The 25,039-nt window shown below is 45.1% G+C and overlaps 1 protein-coding gene across 1 annotated transcript in view; it reads right to left on the bottom strand.

The window, feature by feature from the left end:
* Positions 1–5,611, bottom strand: part of LOC142256093 (visinin-like) — a 52,502-nt gene extending 46,891 nt beyond the window's left edge. The window contains exon 1 of the mRNA XM_075327613.1: positions 5,231–5,611. Within this exon, the coding sequence (XP_075183728.1) occupies positions 5,231–5,611 (381 nt within the window). The remainder of the gene's footprint in view (positions 1–5,230) is intronic.
* Positions 5,612–25,039: the final 19,428 nt, after the last annotated feature.

Below are 25,039 nucleotides of genomic sequence, written 5' to 3'. Positions count from 1 at the left end.
TATACATATTTCCTTAAGCTTACCTATAAAACTACATAAGCAAAAAAAAAAATTAGACCTGTATAAGGTTAGAAATAGATCATAATTATGAAATCTTATGTACATTAGCAATTTAGAAATACGATTTACTTTTTATAACAGATATTAGCATTGTGCATATTTTATTATGAAGATCTTAAAAAGTTATATGATGCCATATTAATATTCTGATTTTACTAGTAATGATTCCATTTTCTAATCTTAAATACAAAGTGTTTATTGTAAGCTTGTACAGCATTGTGTGTGCAATCAAATTGTGCCTTATCACAATCACTTGCCTGCAAATGTGTATGTTTAAGGAAATAAGCTTCTGGCATTCAAATTAGTTTACATGTACAGGAAAAGGTCTACTCCCTATTTACAATTGCCTATTCACATCGATTCACTCCCAAGAAGTGCCAGAGACGGACTGCCTGAGAAAGCATTCAGGAAAGATCTGGATACAGATGGACTACAGATAGAGAAAAGTGGAGAATAAAAGGCTGGTGATTAGAGTCTGCAAAGATAACAGAATTTATATTGTACAATGTGATGATGCAGGACATTGTGTAGACAGTCATATGCTTGACATGGATCTATAGCAATACAGAACATGCAGGTACAAGGCGGGTGAAATCCTTAATGGCCTTTAATGGCCTTTTGTAGATTTATTTTATCATCTTCCAAGAGCTATACATTTTATATTTTTCCATCAATTAAGTTGTATTAGGGTTTGTTTTTTCAAGAACGCATTAAAATTTTAAATTACATCATTCACTTTAACATACAATGTACTGGCAACCAGGGAAGAAATTAGGAAACAAGCGCAATTGCATCATTGTTTTTTGTATTGTACTTTTTACATTGGTTGTTACAATAACCTATTATCCTATAGGTCAGAATGATTATGTTGATACAAAAATTGTAAAGTTTTTTTTTGTAAGTAATGAAAAAAAATCCAAAATTTGTAAAAACAAAAATTGGTTTGTGTTACCATTTTCACAAACCTATAACATTTTTTATTTTATAACAATGGAGCTACAGGAGAGTTGTTTTATTTTTTGATAGATTGTACTTTTATGAACTCAGCAATACCAGACGTGTTTCTTTTTTTTAATTGTAACATTTCTGAGTTTCAAATGATTTTTTCAGTTGGTCTTATATAATATTCTAATTTTCTGAGATAATGACTTTTGGGTTTTCATTGGCTGTAAGTGATAATCATCAACATTATATCATGTATTATATCATATATTATATATATTATATCAACATCAACTCTATAAATAAATAATAATAATAATAATATTATCAGAAATAAACACTTGAAATAGATCACTCTGTAATAAGTCTATATAATATATGTGTTTCCCTTATTGTATTGAATTACTGAAATAAATTAACTTTTTGATGATATTCTAATTTATTGAGATACACCTGTATATTCAGTAATTCTGTGGTTCATTACATAGAGAAAGATTCCAGTTTCCTATGAAGTCGAGCTATAGGTTGGTGTTCACAGGAGCACTGTCAGGACGAGGGCTTCAGCATGCCCCTGGCTGCTGTGGCAAACCATGGGCAGCCCACGATCCCCCTGAGGCAGATGCTGTCTGTATAACATGCCTATCATCTATTGGGTATGGTGTTAGGCTGGAATACATGACAGTATTAAAAAATCAGTCTGATTTCTCTCCAGAAAAGTGTATGATTTGTTTTTCTCACTTATCATCCGTATACAATCCGTTTGTTTTACAGTAGCAATTATTAGTCATTTACAGAAGCATTTACAGTTTCCTATGCTACAGAATTATAATGTATCAATACTGTGGCATCTTATTTTTTTCTTGCACCACCCTAAGAGTCAAATCGCAGAATGCTGAGATTTTTTTCACAGACATTCTGTCAGTAAAAAAAAAACAATCATCTGCAATGCCTCATTGAATAACATGGGTTAGTGTGCTAAATGATAAAAAAAATTAAAACATGTCTGATTTATACAGTTGTGTGAACAAGCTCTTATGGTAATGTTTTGTAAATGAAAATTTTCCATACTGTATCCAATGTCATGCCGCTATTCAATCTTTTAAAGAGACTTATATTTCTTCTACATTTAAAACATAACTGTCATTTAAATTTTTATTTCATAATTCAATAGTACACATAAAAATACGCAACATTGTAATATATCTTATCAGACACATCTGCTTCTTTCTCTGCCAGAATTGATCAGTCAAAATTCTCAATTCTGAGGTAAAATCTGTATTCAGTGAAGACTTTCCCATTACTGAGATAGAAGAAGGCAGCTGGTGCTAATGAGATTCTATGTAGATAGAAGAGGGAGGAGGGGGAGGAGCTCAGACTTTAACTCCTCCCTCTAAATTTAACGCCTCTTTATGCCTCTAGCTCCTCCCTCTGCCTCTAGCTCCTCCCTCCCTCTGTCATCATATAATCTCCTCAGCACCAGCTGCCATCTCATCTCTCAGTAATGGGAAAGTCTTCTCTGAATACAGATTTTACCTCAGAATTGAGAATTTTGATAATGACTGGTAAATTATGGCAGAGAAAGAAGCAAATTTGTCTGTTAATACTGTATGTATTACAATGTTGCTTATTTTCATGTGTACTATTGATTTTTTAAATAAAAATTAAAATGATGGTTACGCTTTAATTAAAAAAAAACAAAAAAAAAACATTCTGGTGAATTTGATATCCTTGAATTTAACTTATGTGACATAAAGCAAAAGGGTAGCAATGTATTGAACTTTTGACTGTTATGCTCCATATCTCACCATCCACTACAATTTAGAACGTGAGACTACCATCATTTTGGCTATCTCATACATAAATTGAGTTGCAACTATTTAGCGTATGATCAGATATGCAGATTCTTGTTATGTCACTGCTTTGTTGTTGTTTTGCTCCTGGTGGTGGAAAAATCTTTTTCTTCCTCTATACTACAAATCACAACCTATTCTCAAATTTGCTATTAGCTCAGGTGTTATTAGGTTGATTCCGAAGAGAAAAGGTCACTGGTTTGAATCGAGGAAAAGCCATGAAGAAGATTTCACAAGAAAATAGAAACCGCATCATCCAACACATCAATAGTGGTCTCTTGGCCAATAAAATTATAAACTGCACCATGTGAATGCTATAATAGTTGAAAGAACAAAAAATTAACTCTGTCCATCCATTCAAAAGTTAAGATGTGGACTTCAAGACAAAATATCAGCGTTAACAAGTCAGTTCATCACAAGGTGTATCAGTTTTGGAGCAACAAACAGTGGAGGTGGTTTGTATGCTTTGTAATAGTGAGATCACAGACATCGATACAATGCACAATACACAAGTCTGGAATGGTGGCCCAAATATATCGTCACGAGAAGCATCGGCTCGAGTTTGTAAAAAAGTATGAAACGTGGAGAGTAGTCGATTGGAAACGGGTGATTTGGAGGGCTGAGATGAAAGTCAATAGACTAGGCTCTGAAGGGTGCAAATGGGTAATGGAATAGGCAAGGGAAAAAGAGGCTAACGGATTGAGAAATTGAAACAACTGTCAGATTTGGTAGAGGAAGCCTAATGATTAGCGGTTGTTTCACAGTCAAAGACGTTGTATACTTGACCAGGATCAATGGTGGTCTCAATGCTGAGCTACATGTGAGTATCCTACAAGCTGAATTATTTTGTACACCCGAGTACTATGAGTATGAAACGGATGACATAGTGTTCTAGCAGGACAACAACCTGAAGCATATGTTGCTTTTATAGAAGAAATGGTTAAATGACCATGAAGTAAAGGTGCTTTATTGGCCCCCACAGTCCCTAGACCTGAACCCAATTGAACACTTGTAGGTAGAGTTTAAGTAAATGCTGTACACATACCCAAGTCAGTTGACCAGTATGCACCAACATTGGGATCTTGTAGAGACTGATAGAAAGCATGCCCAGAAAGTTCAGGCAGTGTTGAAAGCCAAGAGTAGATTTCCAAAATACTAACAAAATACTAAAAATTTAAATTTAGAAGACAGTAATAGTGCAGGGACATGTCAAGAATCTGCATAATCATATGCTAAATATTTGCAAGGCAAATTTATGTATAAGATATAAAAGATGATTGTCTATAAAATAAAGGTAGTTTCACATTTAAAGCTGTAGTGGATGGTGAGATATGGAGCCTGAAAGTCAAAAGTTCAAAACATTGTTACCTTTTGCTCATCAGTGTAAAATAATATTTTGAAAAAAAATAAATAAATAAAATGCATTGGAACATTAATTGAAATAACTATTTGGAGGGGCTAAGTTCTAGACAGCCCGAATAAGACATGCTACTGAGGTCAAGGCATGTAGATATAAGGGTAAGCAGCAATGGAATCTTTGCCTTAGGCAGAAAGCCTACACTTTGTATATTCATTTACCTGCTTATGCATCAGCATTAAAACTATAGCTGAAAAATAAACCAACTGTACAACATAATACTACCCCACATATACTGTGCACAATACAATCATTCTATTGTATCTCCATGGGATTTATATGTTTGTTTGTCTCCATCTTTTTGTATTAGTTTCCATCCATGCTCCACAAAGGTTTCTAATAGGTTCAATCACTTTGGTATCAAATTGGTATGTGTATCCAAGAGAGGAAAATAAGAACTGCCATTCAATCAAACTAATAAGCAATGTTGACTAAAAATAATTCCAGAGAACACATCCGCTATAATCATATTGTTAGATACATGAAGACAAAATGTCATACTCCTAAATTAAAGAATGTGGTTTATTCGCCTCCTTTTCTGTAGCTATAACTATGTAAATTCATACTTTTAGTTTATTGTAATTCTTAGGATACAGTCACACATGAGTTTCCATATTTATGCAAGGGAATGGTATTTTTCACAATAACAGCAAACCATAATTCTTATAGAATGTATAAACCATGGGCATCAATCTTGATTTTTTTTTTATTTGTTCACCAGCTAATTCAGTATGATTTTCATGGCTCTGAATATAGGTCATATGCTAGGCATGAGTAGGAAAGACTTAAAAATAAAGTTTGTAATATTTTATATAAAAAAAACAACTATAACTATGCAGCAGAAATGTAGTTTTTTTTTTTTTACTAAATTCTAAATAATAATTATGTTTAATAATAACAATAATAATAATAATAATAATTTGATATTCTTGTTTAAATTATGAAATATATGTTTTCTTACTGCAATAATTTCAAGAACCTCCACTTTGCTGATTTCACCATTTCTGTCAACATCAAACAAAGAAAATGCCCACTCCAACTTCAGATTGGTTTTTCCAGAAGAGGTGAGGTGAAGAGCGATGATGTATTCCCGGAAATCCAATGTGCCATCCTCATTTGTATCAAAACTGCGGAAAACGTGTTGTGCATAGGTTTTGGGATCAGAGTTTGGAAAAAAATTGCCATAGATTTTTTCAAAATCTGGGCGAGTGATCTTGCCATCTGGACATTGCTTCTTAAAACTGTCATACCACTTGCAAAGCTCGTCCTCTGAATATCTGGTATTTGACTTTAAGTCATCAAGAACTTCTTTAGATAGGGCTCCACTTTTACTGTTCCCCATTCTGATGATTACCGCAAAATATTATTTTCAGGTTACAGCTATTTCTGTTAGGTTAAATGCTAACGTCAAACAAACCTTACTTCCAGAGACCTGATTTGCAGTAAAGATGTTAAGATTTAGACTTACATCTTTTATAGACTCTTAAGTTAATTATTACATCAGATAACAGAAGGCCAGCCCACTCCTCCCTACCTTACTGGAGTGTATGACTAAAGGGCTTAGTGATGCATGTCTCTTTGTAATGTTAGGGGATTTTAGTCCTGAGCAGATTTAGTCGTGTCTTCCATTTCCACCATATGCTCGTAGTGCATCTCCATCTTCCAACTATGGAAAAAGACCATATATGTCTGTGTTTACAAAACATTTGCAAAATATGCAACATTTTCTCGTGTGCCAAATTTTGCCATCTTAATTTAATATATTTTTTAATACCTCCTCTAAACCTTAAATATGACGTAAAACCTTTTGCGTTGAATAATATATTAAAAATGTAATTGAATATTGAGGTTGCACTGCTCACTGTCCTCCATATGCCAATGTATGTAAAGCGCTGTGGAATTAATAGCGCTATATAAATGAATAAAATTATTATTATTAATTATATGGTCCTTGGCACCTCTACTTACCAATGCCATTCTCTTCATGCTAGGCTAGGATCTCTGGTTGCGACCAGGCATGGAATGTCTCTGCACTTGTGCGTTGTAAGGTTGTAAGGTCATGACATTATGACATTCTTTCTTGTATCTTATAACATGCACTCTAGATTGGGACTCCATCCGTGACTAGACCAGGGAAGTCTCTGTACATACAAGTCAAAAGGTTGTGACTAGAGATGAGTGAATCAATTTTGCAGAGGGTAAAGTCAAATTTCCTGAAATTTACAATTTCAAGTGAATTTGAACATTTTCAAATTCGATTTGAGGTTTGCAAAGGTAAAAAAAAAACTTGCCTGGTAACATGTCACGCTCCCCGGGTCCTCTGCTCCGCTCCCCGGGTCCTCTGCTCCGCTCCCCGGGTCCTCTGCTCCGCTCCCCGCCTCACCTGCCACGCTCCCCGCTCTTCAGCCTCCAGTGCCCGCGCTTCCCAGGCCTCCTGGTCCCCGCTCCCGGCGCCCGTCGGCTTCCCAGTCCCTGGCCGGCTCTGCTGCGTCCTCCTCTCAGCTTCCTGTCCTGGCTTCTGGCACCCGGGCCGCGCGCATGCGCATTAGGGCGCGCGCGCGGTCACTGACCCTTTCTTAAAGGGCCAGTGTCCACTGACAGGAAATGATGCACACAGGTACAGGGTATATAGGGGGTTAATGTCCAAGGGAGCGGGGCCTGTTCTTCGTGTTTTCCCAAGCTAGGAGTCAGGTCTCCTTGTGTTCTGTGAGATACTTACCTCTCTGTCTTCTAGAGCCGATCCTGCATTGCCATCCGGTCCTGCTGTATCTCGAACCCCGAACGCTGCCCATCTGCCATCCTGACAGTCCGTACCATCTCGGTTCCCTGCGGTGACCCGTCATCTCGCTCCAACGGTTCCGGACCCCGCCTGACATCATCACGGCCTCCGAACCTGAGCTCCGCCACCCGGACCACCATCAGTGACCTCGTGGTCCCAGGGACTTCTCCATTGTGTTTCACTGCACGGACTGTCCTGCTACCTAAAGTGCTCCGGCTACCGGACTCCTTTCCCTCATCGGGGAGTTCGGCCCAGTGGATCCACCTCCCGGGTCTGCCCGTCCATCTGGCCCTAACAGTAAGAACAGGCCATGGATCCCGCCGAAGCACTAGCGGCCTTGCATGAGGAACTCCAACGCCAGCGTGAAGTCCAGACCCGCATGCTGAACTTTATGACTTCCGTGGACGCCTGCTTAAACACGCTACAAGCCTCGGTCACATCTTCAACGCCCCGGGCCTCCACTAGTCAATCCACGGCTCCCGCTCCCGTGGCAGCCTCCTCGGATGCTTCCAGACTTCGTTTGGCCTCACCACCCCGGTACGCCGGAGATCCCAAGACCTGCAGGGGGTTTATAAACCAATGCTCCCTCCATTTCACGCAGCTGCCACATTTGTTTGCCTCCGACCAAGCCAAGGTCGCCTTCATCATGTCTCACCTAGAGGGCGAGGCACTGGCGTGGATGAACCCCTTGTGGGAGAAGGAGGACCCTTTGACCAAGAACCTCCAGGAGTTCCTGCAGGCCTTTCGCAGCACCTTTGACGAACCCGGACGCGCCTCCGCGTCTGCTTCATCTCTTCTCCGGTTACGTCAGGGAAACCTGACGGTGGGTCAATACGCCATCCGTTTCCGCACCTTGGCTTCAGAACTCGGGTGGAATAACGAGGCCCTAACCGCCGCCTTCTGGGAAGGACTCTTGGGTCGAATCAAAGATGAGCTGGCTGGACGTGACGTACCGTCCACCCTGGACGCCCTGATTACCCTAGCGACCCGAGTGGACATACGCTTTCAGGAGCGGTCCAAAGAGGTGTCCCGGGAGAGACGTCCTGTAAGGCATTCCTCTCCTCCACAGAAGCCCGTCGTACTCCAGTCAACGGCCTCTGGTGTCTCCGTCCATGAGCCCATGCAGATCGACCGTGTGCGACAGTCTGAACAACGTCGAGCAGAGCGGCTCGCCAAGGGTCTCTGCTTCTACTGCGGAGAGGGCACACACCTGCTACGCGCCTGTCCAGAGAGGCCGGGAAACTTCAAAGCCTAGGGTTGGTAGGAGAGGCCACCCTAGGTGCTGGGACTCTCTCAGACCCAGTTACATGGACTGTGCAAGTGACAACGGGAGAGACGCGGTTTACGGCTGAGGCATACCTCGATTCTGGGGCAGCAGGCAATTTCATCCAGCAGGCCACGGTGGACAAGTACCAGGTGCCTGTTACTCCACTCGCCAAACCTCTTGTTATTGCCTCTGTGGATGGGAGACCCCTCTCTGACACCATCTCCTGGATCACCAAGCCGCTTGAACTGCGTATCGGTGCTCTGCACACCGAGAACATCGCTCTCTACGTCCTCCCACATATGTCACATCAAATCCTGCTGGGCCTTCCTTGGTTGCGGACACACGAGCCTTCAGTCAGCTGGGGCACTGGTGATATCACTCGATGGGGGTCTTCTTGCCATGCGAACTGTCTGAAGACCATACAACCTATCCGGCGACCTCCGGTTCCCGAGTCCCTACCGGGACTGCCCTCAGCCTATTGGTCCTTCGTGGACGTCTTTGATAAGAAGGAGTCCGAAGTACTTCCGCCACATCGTCCTTACGATTGTGCCATTGACCTGCTCCCGGGAACTACACCACCTCGAGGACGGATATATCCACTGTCTCCAGCCGAAACAAGGGCCATGTCTACGTACATCACAGAGAGCTTGGCTAAGGGATTCATTCGGAGATCCTCCTCTCCTGCTGGAGCAGGCTTCTTCTTCGTAAAGAAGAAAGAGGGCGACCTACGCCCATGTATAGACTACCGGGGATTGAACCTAATCACCGTAAAAAACAAGTACCCCCTGCCGCTCATCCCCGAATTGTTTGATCGGCTCAGAGGAGCTTGTGTGTTCACCAAATTGGATCTTCGGGGTGCCTACAACCTGGTCCGTATCCGCTCAGGGGATGAATGGAAGACCGCGTTCAACACCCGCGATGGGCACTATGAATACTGCGTGATGCCCTTCGGCCTGTGTAACGCACCAGCAGTCTTCCAAGAATTAGTGAACGATGTGTTCCGGGACCTTCTCTACGTCTGTGTGGTGGTATATCTGGATGACATCCTTGTCTTCTCTCCGGACCTCCAGACCCACCGAGAGAACGTGCAACTGGTTCTGCAAAGACTGAGAGAGAATCGTCTGTACGCCAAGTACGAGAAGTGCGTCTTCGAACAGTCTTCTCTCCCCTTCCTGGGTTACCTCATCACCGATACCGGACTGCAGATGGATCCAAAGAAGGTCTCTTCCGTTCTCAACTGGCCTCCTCCTTCTGGACTGAAGGCAATCCAACGCTTTCTGGGATTCGCCAACTATTACCGCCAGTTTATTCCTCACTTCTCGGCCCTGACTGCTCCTCTTTCCGCCTTGACCAAGAAGGGGGCTAATCCAAAGGACTGGTCACCTGCGGCCGACGCCGCGTTTGGCTCTCTAAAGCGAGCCTTTGCCTCCTCTCCTGTACTCCACCGTCCAGAGTTAAACCGCCAGTTCACCTTGGAGGTGGATGCCTCCTCCTCGGGAGCCGGAGCAGTGCTCATGCAGAAGTCCTCCTCCGGGAAGATGGTGACATGGGGTTTCTTCTCCAAGAGCTTCTCAGCGCCTGAACGCAACTACACCATCGGTGACCGAGAGCTATTGGCAGTCAAACTGGCTCTGGAGGAATGGCGCTACCTTCTGGAAGGAGCAGTGTACCCAGTCATTATTTACACGGACCACAAAAACCTGGAATACTTGCGGACTGCTCAGCGACTGAACCCACGGCAAGCCAGGTGGTCCTTGTTCTTTGCCTGGTTCGACTTCCAGCTCCATTTCCGACCCGCGAACAAGAATGTACGCGCTGATGCCTTGTCTAGGTCTTTCATGCCCATGGAGCAGGAGGAAGAGACATCCCAACCCATCATCTGCCCTAGCAAGATCATTCCGGTGGCTCCTGTCACCCTAGCCCAGATACCGCCTGGGAAGACTTATGTCTCTGAGACTGACAGGAGAAAAGTGTTACACTGGGGCCATGCCTCGAAAACAGCCGGTCATGCAGGTCAGAAGAGAACATGGAGTGCGATTGCACGTCATTACTGGTGGCCATCTCTTCGCACGGACGTCGCCTCTTTTGTCTCTGCCTGCTCCTCCTGTGCCAGGAACAAGACTCCCAAACACCTGCCATATGGCCGTCTTCTGCCTCTGCCCATACCCTCAGTTCCCTGGCAACACATAGCGATGGACTTTATTACGGACTTGCCATTGTCCTCCGGACACACAGTCATATGGGTCGTGGTGGATCGGTTCTCTAAAATGGCCCATTTCGTTCCTATGGCTGGACTACCCTCTGCCCAGGAACTCGCGGACGCCTATATACATCACATCTTCCGCTTGCATGGCTTTCCATCACATATAGTGTCCGACAGAGGAACTCAGTTCACCTCCCGCTTCTGGAGGGCTCTCTGTAAACATCTGGGAGTGACTCTGGACTTTTCTTCGGCCTACCATCCTCAGTCAAACGGCCAAGTGGAATGGGTCAATCAGATATTGACCTCTTTCTTACGTCACTACGTCAACGCCCATCATGACGATTGGTCTACGCTTCTTCCTTGGGCTGAATTCTCCCATAATCACCACGTCAGTGAGTCCTCCTCCAGTTCTCCCTTCCATGTTGTCTACGGACTTCAGCCATCTGTCCCATTGCCTGTATCCTCTTCCTCGGACATCCCTGCTGCTGATGCAGTACTCCGTGACTTTACAACCATTTGGGACTCAGTTAAGGCCTCCCTTGCACGTGCATCCCTGCGGATGAAGAGACACGCGGACAAGAGACGTCTGGATCCTCCGTGTTTCTCTCCGGGAGATCTCGTCTGGCTTGCTTCCAAATACATCAGACTGAAGATACCATCCTACAAGCTGGGACCTCGCTACATCAGACCGTTTAAAGTCCTCGGCAAGATCAATGAGGTCTCCTACAAACTACAGCTCCCGGCCACGATGAGAATACCCAACTCCTTCCACGTCTCTCTGCTCAAGCCGGTTGTCCTTGGTCCCTTCTCCGCTGCCGCCAGTCCGGCTCCTCCTCCTATTGCTGAGGACGACATCTATGCGGTAAGGGATATCGTGGCCATGAAGACCGTACGAGGTCGACAGTTCTTCCTGTTGGACTGGGAGGGGTATGGTCCTGAGGATAGGTCCTGGGAGCCCAGGGAGAACGTGGGCACTCCTCTGATCCGTGCCTTTCTGTCCCGGTTGCGGGGAGGGGGGCGTGGGGGGGGGGTACTGTCACGCTCCCCGGGTCCTCTGCTCCGCTCCCCGAGTCCTCTGCTCCGCTCCCCGAGTCCTCTGCTCCGCTCCCCGGGTCCTCTGCTCCACTCCCCGGCTCACCTGCCACGCTCCCCGCTCTTCAGCCTCCAGTGCCCGCGCTTCCCAGGCCTCCTGGTCCCCGCTCCCGGCGCCCGTCGGCTTCCCAGTCCCTGGCCGGCTCTGCTGCGTCCTCCTCTCAGCTTCCTGTCCTGGCTTCTGGCACCCGGGCCGCGCGCATGCGCATTAGGGCGCGCGCGCGGTCACTGACCCTTTCTTAAAGGGCCAGTGTCCACTGACAGGAAATGATGCACACAGGTACAGGGTATATAGGGGGTTAATGTCAAAGGGAGCGGGGCCTGTTCTTCGTGTTTTCCCAAGCTAGGAGTCAGGTCTCCTTGTGTTCTGTGAGATACTTACCTCTCTGTCTTCTAGAGCCGATCCTGCATTGCCATCCGGTCCTGCTGTATCTCGAACCCCGAACGCTGCCCATCTGCCATCCTGACAGTCCGTACCATCTCGGTTCCCTGCGGTGACCCGTCATCTCGCTCCAACGGTTCCGGACCCCGCCTGACATCATCACGGCTTCCGAACCTGAGCTCCGCCACCCGGACCACCATCAGTGACCTCGTGGTCCCAGGGACTTCTCCATTGTGTTCCAGTGCACGGACTGTCCTGCTACCTAAAGTGCTCCGGCTACCGGACTCCTTTCCCTCATCGGGGAGTTCGGCCCAGTGGATCCACCTCCCGGGTCTGCCCGTCCATCTGGCCCTAACATAACATTTCCCATACTGCTGAAGCAACAGAGAATAGGCTAATGGCATTTTGCATAGCTGCACAGCCTGGCCATAATGACCCGCACATATAACATCTTACAGATGGATTATCATACCTTGTATAGTGGTTGTCCGTACATAGTTCACAGAGCAGCGCTGTTTGCATGGTAGAGTAACAGGGTAAGTCTTTCTCTTCTGTACAGTGTAAGCTCCTATGGTCAGCAGGGTCTTTTCTCTCTTTCTTGCATGTAGAGTGTAAGCGCTTATGATCAGCGGTAAAAAAGTGCAACTGTCCTTTTTTGCATTTATCATGTTCAGTTATGTACTTGTTCACAATACATGTTAGTATGTGAGTGCTGTCAGTCTTTTTGTCTAGATTATGGGTCATGCCTTCTGACTATGCACCTGACACCCCAGGGCTGCACAGTCTCTCACCGCTGGGGCCGATATTAATGGCAGCCTGGATGTTGGGCCCTCCGCAAGTAGGGCCAGGCTTCAGGGGATAGGTGATGCAATTAGCCGCAGAAAGAAGGTAGGCCACACAAGGGATTGCAGTGTAACTGGTTTCTTTACTCACATCATTGTTATAGCTTGCAACCCGAAGAAGACTGGTCCTCACCACCAGTCCCATTAGTCCCAGTGCCGTTGTGGTAACCTGGTGGCTTGTTTCCCCTGCACCTGTCTCTGGTTTGTGGCTCCCCGTGGCTTGGAGCATCTGGGAGTCCCCTACTGGTAGTCTTTCAGTCTTAGTCCATACGGCGAGCAGTTTGAAACCTGTAGGGTCGGTGTTCTGTTCCGGTCCCTGGTTCTCCCGTCACTGCTGGTGCCCAGAACTTTACGTTCGGGGAGGTGCTGGATTGTCCCCTCAGCGTACATATTTTATCAGGTCTGCCTGGAGCGTTTGCCTGACCTAGGGCTCGGTACCCCGTCGGTGCTATGGTTCCGAGAGTACTCCACTGTACTCCTTCGGCAACCACACGCCTGCGCCTGACAGGTCACTGTTGCACACTCCCGTCAGTACGGTTACGTCCGTCTCCTTACACTTCCACTTACTGACTGTCTGACCCCTCCTTCCTGGTTGTCATCTAGTGGACTCGATCGGTTCCACCCATAGGTGGCCATCCTTTAGGTCCAAACCTAGCCTGTCACAATTCCTTTGGGAAGGGAAAAACAGGGATTATATATTTGTTTTGGTGTTACTAACACTGGTCTTCTGGGTCCCTGGGGGTAGGCCCTGTATCTTTGACAGGATGCGGTTCCTTGTAGCCCCTGATGGCTTCAGGGGTGCTACATATTCCTCACCCATTAGCCACAGGTGATTTTGTTCTCTAAGCAGGTTTCTACTTGCTCATACACATGGGGCGTTTTAAACCCAAAGAGAGGCTTCAGTACAATGTAGGTACCCAGTAATATGAGATTGCTTTGTTGTGGCTATAGGGCAGATATAGAAATGGCCATTCTTGTATGCTAAATATCTCAATTTTTTCTTAGATTTCCTTAAGCAGTAGTGCATGGCTATATTCCTACATTCACGGTTTGCATGCTTTAGTATTTCAGAATGCAACTGTCTTTTTTTGTCATATGTCAGTTATGCACCTGTTCACACTGCATGCTAGGGAGTGCCATCAGTTTTTTTTCTCCTTATAATCAGTAGTGTATTCTGTCTCCCACCTGTAAAGTGTAAGCTCTTATGATTAGCGGAGCCCTCTATCTCTTCTGTAGAGTAGAGTGTAAGCTAAGTCACAGTGATCCTCTCTTTCTCTCATGTAGAGTGTAAGCTCTTATAGTCAGCTGGGTCCTTTTTCTCTCTCTCCTGTAGAGTGTAAGCTCTTACTACCACCGATGTCCTCTTTCTCTTCTATAGAGTTTAAGCTCTTTTAGTTAGTGATGTCCTCTCTTTCTCCCATGTAGAATGTGATCTTAGGCTGTGTGCGCACGTTGTGTTTTTTCATGCGTTTACACAGCGTTTTAAACTGCAGCGTATGCGTTGTGCGTCCCCAGCAAAGTCTATGACAATTTGCAAATTCCATGTGCACGTTGCATTTTGAAATGCAGCGTTTTGGATGCCAAATTTTTGACAAAATCGATGCGTTCTAAAAAGCAACATGTCACTTCTTTTGTGCATTTTGGATGCTTTTCCCTCTCTGTGTGTGGGAGAGCAAGCATCCAGAACGCATCCATTCTGCATTCAAAATGCATTCAAAATGCATCCAAAACGCAGCATTTTGCATGCTTTTTGAAACGCACATGCTGTGACAAAACGCTGCTTTTTATTTGTCACGGCAGAACGCAACATGCGCACATACCCTTATAGTCAACCGGGTTCTTTCTCTCCTTCTCCTTTAGAGTGTAAACTCTTATGGTCAGTAAGGTTCTCTCTTTTTTTATCTCCCCCACATGTATTTTCCAAACAATTACAAGCTTTCCAATATTGACATTTGTGAAAATTTGTTAACCAAGAATCAATTTTTTGGGGGAAAATTAAACAAAGATGGTGAATTAAAAGTTAAATAAATGTGTCCCTCTCTAGTCACAAAATCACATGTGCTGTATATGACCTTATGATTTGAATGCACATTGATGTTCTGGGATTAATTGTGACTGAAAGTCCCAGCCTACTGTGAAGAGAATTTAGCATGGTCCAGCAATAAAACGAGGCACCGAGGACTGTGAGCAGTGGAGGTGGCTTGAGAAGTGAGTGGTGAACTAATGTTTTAGTTTTTTTTATTCTGCATCTTATGTTTAATATGTTTTGGGGTTTCTCCGCACACATATATGAATAGACATTCAATTTTCTGAAACAAATTTCTTACAAATCGAATTTGCTTGTAAAATCCGATTTCGCAAAATTAAAGCTTAGATCAACTCTTGTCTAGTCCCTAAACATATTGGTTTCCCATTCTTATCTAACATTCTGAAGTTTATTAGGAAGTTGTACTTCCATAATATGGACCAAAATATATAAATGAGGTGCAACATTTGATAAATATGTAGCAAAATTGAGAGACAACATTAAAAAGTTGGTGTAAATTATGGCATTTTAGATAAACATGAGCTATTGTTTTGTTGTTAGATATGACGCGCCCACGGTGCCTCAGTGATACTCATCACTGGGCCAGTGGTGTTTGGGGTTCCTGTGAATGGCCTGACCTGGCTCCGTGGCCCTGTCGTTGTCAATAAAAGGGTGCAAAGTGACTGGTATAGGGGGATGATGGGGGTTTGCTTTGCGCGCCACCCATGGTATGCGGCCAACAATCAGCTGACGCTGTGAGATGTTGCTCTCCTATGGTAACGCAGCTCAGATGGTCCAGCTCCACACAGGCAGAGCTAGGCCCCCAGGGAGGACGATGGTGGAGGTTAGCGGCCATTGGCGCCGGACCGCGGGGCACCTGTGCTGGCAATAACGAGATGACACCAGAACTGCGGACAAAGTTCTTTTACTCACTGTCAGGTCATCACCTTTGGAGTGTCGGTTTTTGCCGTGATGGCCCCAGCCAATTCCAGATGATTCAGAGGCCACCACTGGTGTTGTGAAGCTGTGAGACCTCCCTTCCTTGCGCTATGTAGTGTGGATCCCCATGGCGTGAAGCTACTTAGGGACCCCAATGTCCTTGGGTTTAGTTCCCATCCTGTCCGCAGGGAGTGCGAATCAGATGTGGAGCCATCCATGGTCTTGACTCCTGACTCTATATGCTACTGTTCCCCAGGACCTTTGTGGTTGGCAATGGGACATGAAATCCCCCTTCCCTGCAGATTCTGATGGCGCAACGTGGAGTGTGTGCCATCCTAGGGGTCTGCACCCTGACTGAGCCGGTTCCAAAGGAGCTGTTAGGCTCACCCCTCGGCTATCATGTTGCTCCTCTGTCTCTCCAGCTCACCCGGTAAACTCCTTCTTCCAGTCTGTCCAGTCCTAACTAAGGAAGCTCTGAAGCACTCTCCTTAGCAGCTGTGTTTCTGTGAGTCCCTGGATGTTATGGTACTAGTGTCCTTCTCCCTCCAATGAGCTCTCAAGCACTCTCCTTGGCTGGTCTTTCTGGGAAAGCTCCAAAGCACTCTCCCCATTGACCGACTTGTTCTGTGTCCCAGACTATTCTGAGGTAAAAACTGTATGTTCTCTCACTTCCCTCAGGCTGCCCCCACCTTCCTGATGACTCACTGGTGGCTGGGAAAAAACAGTTGCTATAGTGATCACTTTTAGCCCAGTTCCAGTGAGAAAGCACCTGAGCTGTGTGTGTTCTGTAAGTGAAAACCAGTGGTTAACCTCTTCCTTACCCGGGATGAGTATTGAACCTTAAATCAGATGCAGTACCCTGTGGCGACTGAAGCCTTATGGGCGCCACAGATACATCAGGCAATTATGATGAAAAATTCTCTCTGTAAGTCAAACCACAATATAAGTAGAAAAAAAGTGTTTTTGTATTTTTTCCATTGTACCATTTGATTGGAATTTGGTCAATGTAATAGTATTTAGTATATTTAATAATTGTAAACACTCCAAATTAGTAGAGGCAGTGTACATGTGTGGCCGCTGCTTACATAGACAGTGAAAGGAAAAGTGGCTATGCTTGTGCCCTAACACTTCATTACAATGGGGACATGGAATTCCCATTCTCTGGATCAGAGGGGATCCCTCCTCAATCATACACCTATTCATAGGTTATTTGTTATGAAGGCACTAAAAAGAAGACAAGCGCAATTAGGGTCTTATCTGCAAAGAAAGCAATATTACTGAAACACTGAGTGCTCGCCTGGTGGGGGTAGAGAACCCATAACCTAGGAGTATGCTCAAAGGTATAGCTGCTGTGGCCCTTCAGATAGCAAAAGTGGATGTCAGGAAAAGAGGGGTTGATTACAGGGGAATACATAGAAATCATGGGGCTCCATAGCAAAAGTCTGAATGGGTCCCCCCCCCCCCGAATTAAAAAAAAAAAAAAAAGTACTATAAAATATTAATATAATAAACAGCATATATGTTACTGGGGGGGCATACAAGTTACTGGGAAGCCAGTGAGGGGGCATATACACATTATGAGTTAAACTTTATCCTAACCAGGCTATACATCTACCAGTCCAGTAAGTAGACTATTACCAGGTGCAGCTCAGTCTGCAGATCACCAGTCTAGGCAGTGATGTGTGCCTGTCCTCCTGTCTTGTGACTGTGTGCGATGTACTGAGCAGCGCAGGGCCCGCAGTCGCTGGGCACCGCAGTACCTGACGGTCGCTGGGCAGCGCAGGGTCTGATGCTCCCTGGGCAGCGCAGGGCCTGATGCTCGCTGGGCAGTGCAGGGCCTGCTGCTCACTGAGCACCGCAGGGCCTGACGCTCGCTCAGTACTGCTGCGACAAAATAGTCATACAATTACCAAATAACACATACTATATACTGTTACTGAACAGAACCCACCATACCAAGACCAATAATACTACTATACATTGCAAAATATTGCCGCCACACCATGACCAAATATTATCACCATATGGAGTCTGAATATAACCACCGTCCTGTTACTGAGCAAAGGCCACTGCACAAAGAACAATGGGGTCACACCGCAAATCCCAAAAAAATCTGCAGTATGTGAACTTGGCTTAACCCTCCGTCACATACAATAGGCCTGACAGGCACATCTCTTTAAGGCCCCTTTTCACACATCAGTGAAAAACACTGACGTTTTTCACTGGCGTGTAAAACACGCACATGTCCCTCCGTGTGCCGTGAATCACGGCACACGTGGGTTGTCTAAGTGCAATCCGGGCTCCGTTCTCCGTGGCCCGTGATTGCACTTAGAGATTAACTCACCTGTGCGCGCTCCCGCTCTCCATGGTGCTGAATGCTCCCACGGTGCAGCATCCGGCCGGAGCTGACCCCCGCAGCAGCTGCTTCCGGGTCGGCTGTGTCGTGCATCATGAATATGCGCGACAGTAATGAGCCAGCTCAGAAGCAGCAAGCTGCACGGGCTGCAGAGGACATCGCTGGAGCCGGGTGAGTAAAAATGATTTTTATTTTAAAAGCACGTTTTTTTCTGGCACGTGTCTCATGGGCCACACCACTGCATGGTTCGTGGGACATCAGTGATGCCAGAAAAAAATGGACATGTCTCCGTGCGGTAATCACGGACATGCGGGTACGCCGCACGGAGACACGTGCAGTGAAAAATCACTGATGTGTGAGCAGACCCATTCATTATAATGGGTCTGCGTATGTCAGTGATTCTGGTACGTTTAAAAAAAAGCACAAATGTACCAGAAACACTGACGTGTGAAAGGGGCCTTACTTTCATTTCTCCTTCCTCACCAGATTGTAAGGAAATCCCCTCCCTCCAGGTAGTCTCCTGTCTCTAGCAGCTCTGTGAAACCTCATACCACAGTTGGATTGCAGAGCTTCAGGAGGACAGATATAACTGCGCTAATCTCTCAGGCTCATTGTATGTGAACACGTCACACTCAATAGGGTTGGTATTTTATGTTTTTAATCATCACATGCTCTGCAAGTGTAATTTTTCTGGGGAAACTTCAGGATCTAATTCTGATTGAATATGTGTTTAATAGTACTTAAGGTACCTTAAAATTAAGTTTGTTTCCATACATTTTCTTTGTAGAGTTTTTTTGACTTTTTTGAGTCGAACTGGGGACTATTTGGCGGGAGTTTTGAAATGTTTGTATTTCAGAGTTATTAGTTTTATGTTAAGTAAATGAGGTTTTTTTGCACCTGATTATGTGTAGTCTCTTTTATTACATCCCTATGAAGGTCACTGATCACTTTTAGAGCACTGAAATTGCAAACATTAGATATTATAGGTATTTTTCTAGCCTGCGCCTGACAGTCACATTGTATGTGAACTCGTTAGAACCGATATTGTATGTGACGGAGGGTTATAGTAGCGATGTCCACCTTCGTGCCCCTTACCGCACACACACACACACACACACACACACACACACACACACACACACACACAATATAAATTTTCAGATGTCTGTCCCATATAATAGTAATGATTATGACCCTCTTTATAGCCTTAAGGCTGCTTTACACGAGTCGATCTATTGTGCGATGCATTGTTGGGGTCACGGTTTTGGTGACGCACTTCCGCTGTTCGTAATGACATCTTTGCATGTGTCAGCTCCGTGCGATTCTAAATGATCACTAATCGTTTAAAAATCGGCCATCTTGTACTTGTCGTTTAATTTCATATCGTTTAGTTCAGACTTTCCGAACGACACATTGATAAGTGTGACTCCGTGTCATCGTCCATCTTCGTCGTTTTTTGAAACGTCATTAGCGTCCAGGGCGTATTTGTTATTTTAAATAGCCACGCCTAATAAGTAGTGATTGGTTTTCGCAGATGCGTTTGGATTTGGTAATCCTGAAATAAAAGCCGGAGCTGGTGTTCTGATTTCCCTCCATTCTGACTTGCCTTTGCGCATTGTGTATAATAGTACAGTGTCCCAATTTTTTTATAAGTATTTATTCTCATGATTCCTCAACTTTATTGAGTTACTTTTTATATACAGTGCGTATGCCTTGGATTTTTTTCTTCATTATAGTCTCATCGACAGGCTCATTTGAAAAGTGATTTTTATATATTGTAATCATTTCCGCATAAGCCCCTTGTTTGATACGTTTATTGCTATATTATGGCGATTTAATCTTCCACAGGCATGTTAGTGAGCGGTATTTCTCTATGAAATCACGTAAAAACAATTCTGTTTGATGAGCTGTCATCTGAAAATGATAGGACAAAGGATAATTATTTTTTATATTAGTTGATTTTAACAATACACATCACATCTATTTTTTTAGAAATAAAAAAAAAAAAATTCCCAACTATATTATATTCAGAAAATGATTGATATTTTAAATGATTATTTTTTTAATATTTTATGAGAAGAAATATATAAATAATCTAAAAAGTATAAAAACTCTGACATTGTAAAACATTTAAACCTAAACAGGCCAACAAAAATTACAAACCAAATAAATTAAAAAAACAAAACAAACAAAATTAGCCAAGTGAAGAATGCCAGAAAAAAATGTTCGCAGATACTATGGAATAACGCGACAACAAGGACGGACGCATGAGAGCCGATTTATATAGCAGCCAACCAATCAGCCAAATAATAAAGACAGGAGTGTGCTGGCCAACAAGGTTCAGGGCGTGCTAGATTACAGACAACGTGTATAGTTTGCATCAAAACGCCCATACGATAGACAGATTGACTCGAAGAAGACATGTGTGAAGCCTTTGGCACGACCGCCATGGACAATCAATACATCGCAGATCGCTATTGTGTCGTTTAGCACAACCAAACGTGTGACGCATAGACAGCAACCTAAAAAAAAACATGGGCATCACGCATCGGCTACAAAATCGCTCGATTGGTTGTCTCGTGTAAAGCAGGCTTTAGGTATCGGGATAATACACACAATGATGTCACAGCACAAGGATAATACACACAGTGATGTCACAACACAGGGATAATACATACAGTGATGTCACAGCACAGGGATAATACACACAGTGATATCACAGTACAGGGATAATACACACAGTGATGTCACAGCACAGGGATAATACACACAGTGATGTCCACGTACAGGGATAATACACACAGTGATGTCACAACACAGGGATAATACATACAGTGATGTCACAGCACAGGGATAATACACACAGTGATATCACAGTACAGGGATAATACACACAGTGATGTCACAGCACAGGGATAATAGACACAGTGATGTCCACGTACAGGGATAATACACACAGTGATGTCACAGTATAGGGATAACGCACACAGGGATGTCACAGTACAGGGATAACACACACAGTGATGTCACAGTACAGCGATAACACAGACAGGGATGTCACAGTACAGAGATAATACACACAGTGATGTCACATGACAGGGTTAACACACACACAGTGATTTACAGGGATAATACACACAGTGATGTGACAGTACAGGGTTAACACACACACACAGCGATGTGACAGTACTGGGTTAACGCACACACAGTGATGTGACAGTACAGGGTTAACACACAGTGATGTGACAATACAGGACACTTTCTTTCTGTAGTAATACAGGAGACATTTGCACATTATAATACTCACCTGCTCCTGTGAAAGATCATGTTAGTGGCAGCCTCTGGCCTCATGCTGCATTTCCTGTCAGTCCTCCTGGCTGTGCTCAGATCCTGTCCTTTTTCTTTCTGTTTCTTCTGTTCTCTTCTCCTCGTTTTCTCTGCTCATTCTCCCTATTTTCTCTGCTTGCAATGCTCTGGTCTGTGCTCCTTCTGACCTGCTTAGCTCCATACTGTATTTTCAATCTCCCGCGCTGTACTGAACAAGCTCTGCCCCCTTTCCTGATTGGCTGTTCTCCTCCTGGCATCTCTTACACCTCTCTGATTGGAAGAAGATGCTGCCTGTCCACTCCCTCCTCTTCAGCAGAGGCCACGTGGTGTGCAGTGTTGGCAAGTCTGCTCCTCTGTGTTGCAGTGCACTGCAGCTGTACAAATAGTGCAGGTCCCCTGCACCCTTAATCAGCTGCTTCTTGACCGGGCAGCCTGTGCTGGGAATGAGGAAAGTGAAATCGCAGACACAGCGGGCCCCTTTCAGGTCACGGGCCCCATAGCAGTGGCGTGGCCGGCCTCTATTGATGGTACACCACTGGTTGATTATCTTCACTGCCAATGGACAAGATACAGGATGTGAAGAGTAGAGATGAGCGAACCGGCTGTGGTTCGGCTCGAGTTCGGTTCGCCAAATGGAGGTCTCGTTCGAGTTCGGTTCGGCGAACGTTCGACGAACCAAACTCGAACCGCATAGGAAACAATAGGAGGCAATCACAAACACATAAAAACACATTATAAATGTACACATACAGTTAATAAACATTGCCATAACACTTACCGGTCCCCGCGATCCCTCCTGCACTCTGTCTCCTGACGCTATTCCATCCGATGATCGCTGAATCCTCCCGGTAACCAGCACTGCCAGCAGTGATGCAGAACCTATCGTGACGTGAAAAATAGCCATGTGACCAGTCACGTGCCTGTTATCTCATTGGCTACAGACTGGTCACATGACTACGACGCGTCATGTAGGACCTGTCATTGCATCTCTCTCTTACACGGTGCACGTTTGTGTATCGCCGTGTATCGGCGACATGCTCTAACTCGACTCCCCGCTCTGCTTCCCCATTCCCTTAAGGTACCGTCACACTAAGCAACGCTCCAGCGATCCCACCAGCAACCTGACCTGGCAGGGATCGCTGGAGCGTCGCTACACGGGTTGCTGGTGAGCTGTCACACAGGCAGATCTCACCAGCAACTAGTGACCACAGCTCCCAGCCAGCAGCACGCGTGGAAGCGATGCTGCGCTTGGTAACTAAGGTAAATATCGGGTAACCAACCCGATATTTACCTTGGTTACCAGCGCACACCGCTTAGCGCTGGCTCCCTGCACTCCTAGCCAGAGTACACATCGGGTTAATTTAACCCGATGTGTAGTCTGGCTATGTGTGCAGGGGGCTAGCACTGGCAGGGTGAGAGCGGCGGACGCTGGTAACTACGGTAAACATCGGGTAACCAAGGAAAGGGCTTCTTGGTTACCTGATGTTTACCGTAGTTACCAGCATCCGCAGAAGCTGGCTCCTGACCGGCTGACACAGCTGGTCAATCACAGAGATCACCGTTGCCATAGCAACGCGCTCGGTAGCGGTGACGGGGACGTGCCGCTACCAGCATGCAGCGGCACCAGAATCACGTGATCGGAGCAGCATTGCTATGGCAACCCGTGCCACCGCTTATAGCCGGGAGCCTGTGGTCACTCTCACAGAGTGATTTCTGCACGGAGCACAGCGTCTTCCCCCATGCAGCTGTGCTGTCTGATGGAGCAGACAGAGCTGCATGTGTTGAAGGGGAAAGAAGACAGAAGAGCAGGATCGTGGAGGGGTGACAAGGGGTAATAAAGATGGAGTCTCTAATGTGTCTGTGTATTTATTTCTATTAAAGTATTTTTTCTCTGTGTGGTGTTTTTATTTTTAACCCTTTATTGGAGATTCTTAATGGCCGGATCAAACGTGCCTGACATTAAGAATCTCTGGCTTAATACTGGCTAGTAAAACAAAGCCAGTGTTAACTCATGATTACCCAACAAGCCACCCGGCTCCAGGGCTGTTGGAAGAGTTGGATACAGCGCCAGATGATGGCGCTTCTATGAGAGTGCCATTTTCTGGGGCGGCTGCGGACTGCAATTCACAGCAGAGGGGCCCAGAAACCTCGGGCTAACCTGTGTTGTGGATTCCAATCCCCAGCTGCCTAGTTGTACCCGGCTGGACACAAAAATGGGGCGAAGCCTACGTCGTTTTTGTTCTTTTTTTAAATTATTTCATAAAATTCATGAATTAATTAAAAAAAGGGCTTCCCTATATTTTTAGTTCCCAGCCGGGTACAAATAGGCAGCTGGGGGTTGGGGGCAGCCCGTACCTGCCTGTTGTACCTGGCTAGCATACAAAAATATGGCGAAGCCCACGTCATTTTTTTTGTAGGTTTTTGGCAAAAAAAATAAAAAATGCTTCCCTGGATTTTCCATTGCCAGTGAAGGTAACACCAAGCAGTGAGGGTTAGCAGCCAGTAGCTGCTTGGATTACCCTTAGCTAGCAATACAAAAAATGCAGCGTGAGCCCATATATATTTTTTTTAATTATTTATTTAAATAACTAAAAACAAAAAGGGCTTCCCTGTATTTTGATTGCCTGACATGACAGTGCTGTAAAAATAAATCTTTAAAAAAAATGACGTAGCGCTCCGCGGTATTTTTGATTCTCAGTGCAGATAAAGCAGACAGCTATGGGTTGCCACCCCCATCTGCCTGCCGTGACCTTGGCTGGCAATCAAAATACAGGGAAGCCCATTAATTTTTTTTATTTAAAAAATAGTTAAAAAAAAAATGATGTTGGGTCCCCCCATTTTTGATAGCCAGCTAGGGTAAAGCAGACGGCTGTAGCCTGAAAACCACAGCTGGCAGCTTTACCGTGGTTGGGGATCCAATGTGGAGGTCACCCCAGGCTCTTTTTTTATAATTATTTTATACATAATAATAATTACAAAAAAAAAGTAGGGTCCCCCCCAAATTAGATCACCAGCCAAGGTAAAGCGGACAGCTGTGGTCTGGTATTCTCAGGGTGGGAAGGTCCATAGTTATTGGGCCTTCACAGCCTAAAAATAGCAGGCCACAGGCACCCCAGACGTGGCGCATCCACTAGATGCGCCAATCCTGGCGCTTCACCACAGCTCATCCCGTGCCCTGGTGCAGTGGCAAACGGGGTAATAAATGGGGTTGATACTAGTTGTAAAGTCACCTGACATCAAGCCCAGCAGTTTGTGATGTGATGGTGTCTATCAAATACCTGACATCACAAACTGTCACTACTAACAAAAAAAATCCACAAAAAAAATTTATTTGAAAGAAAACTCCCCAAAACATTCCCTCTTTCACAAATTTATTGTAAGGAAAAAACGGGAACGTATCACCCATTTTCTAGGAGTGCAGACCCTCCATGTGAGGAGTGTGGGTGCAATGAATCTGCACCCACTCTCCCCGGGTCCACAGCAGCAGAATCCATGTCGTAACGGTTGCTACCAAAGCTGCAATGCCCTGCTCATGAGGTAAGGGCATGCCTAATCAG

This window comes from Anomaloglossus baeobatrachus, chromosome 11 (genome assembly GCF_048569485.1).
Source record: "Anomaloglossus baeobatrachus isolate aAnoBae1 chromosome 11, aAnoBae1.hap1, whole genome shotgun sequence".
Lineage (NCBI taxonomy): Eukaryota > Metazoa > Chordata > Amphibia > Anura > Aromobatidae > Anomaloglossus > Anomaloglossus baeobatrachus.
This window is presented reverse-complemented; position numbering and strand designations above follow the sequence as displayed.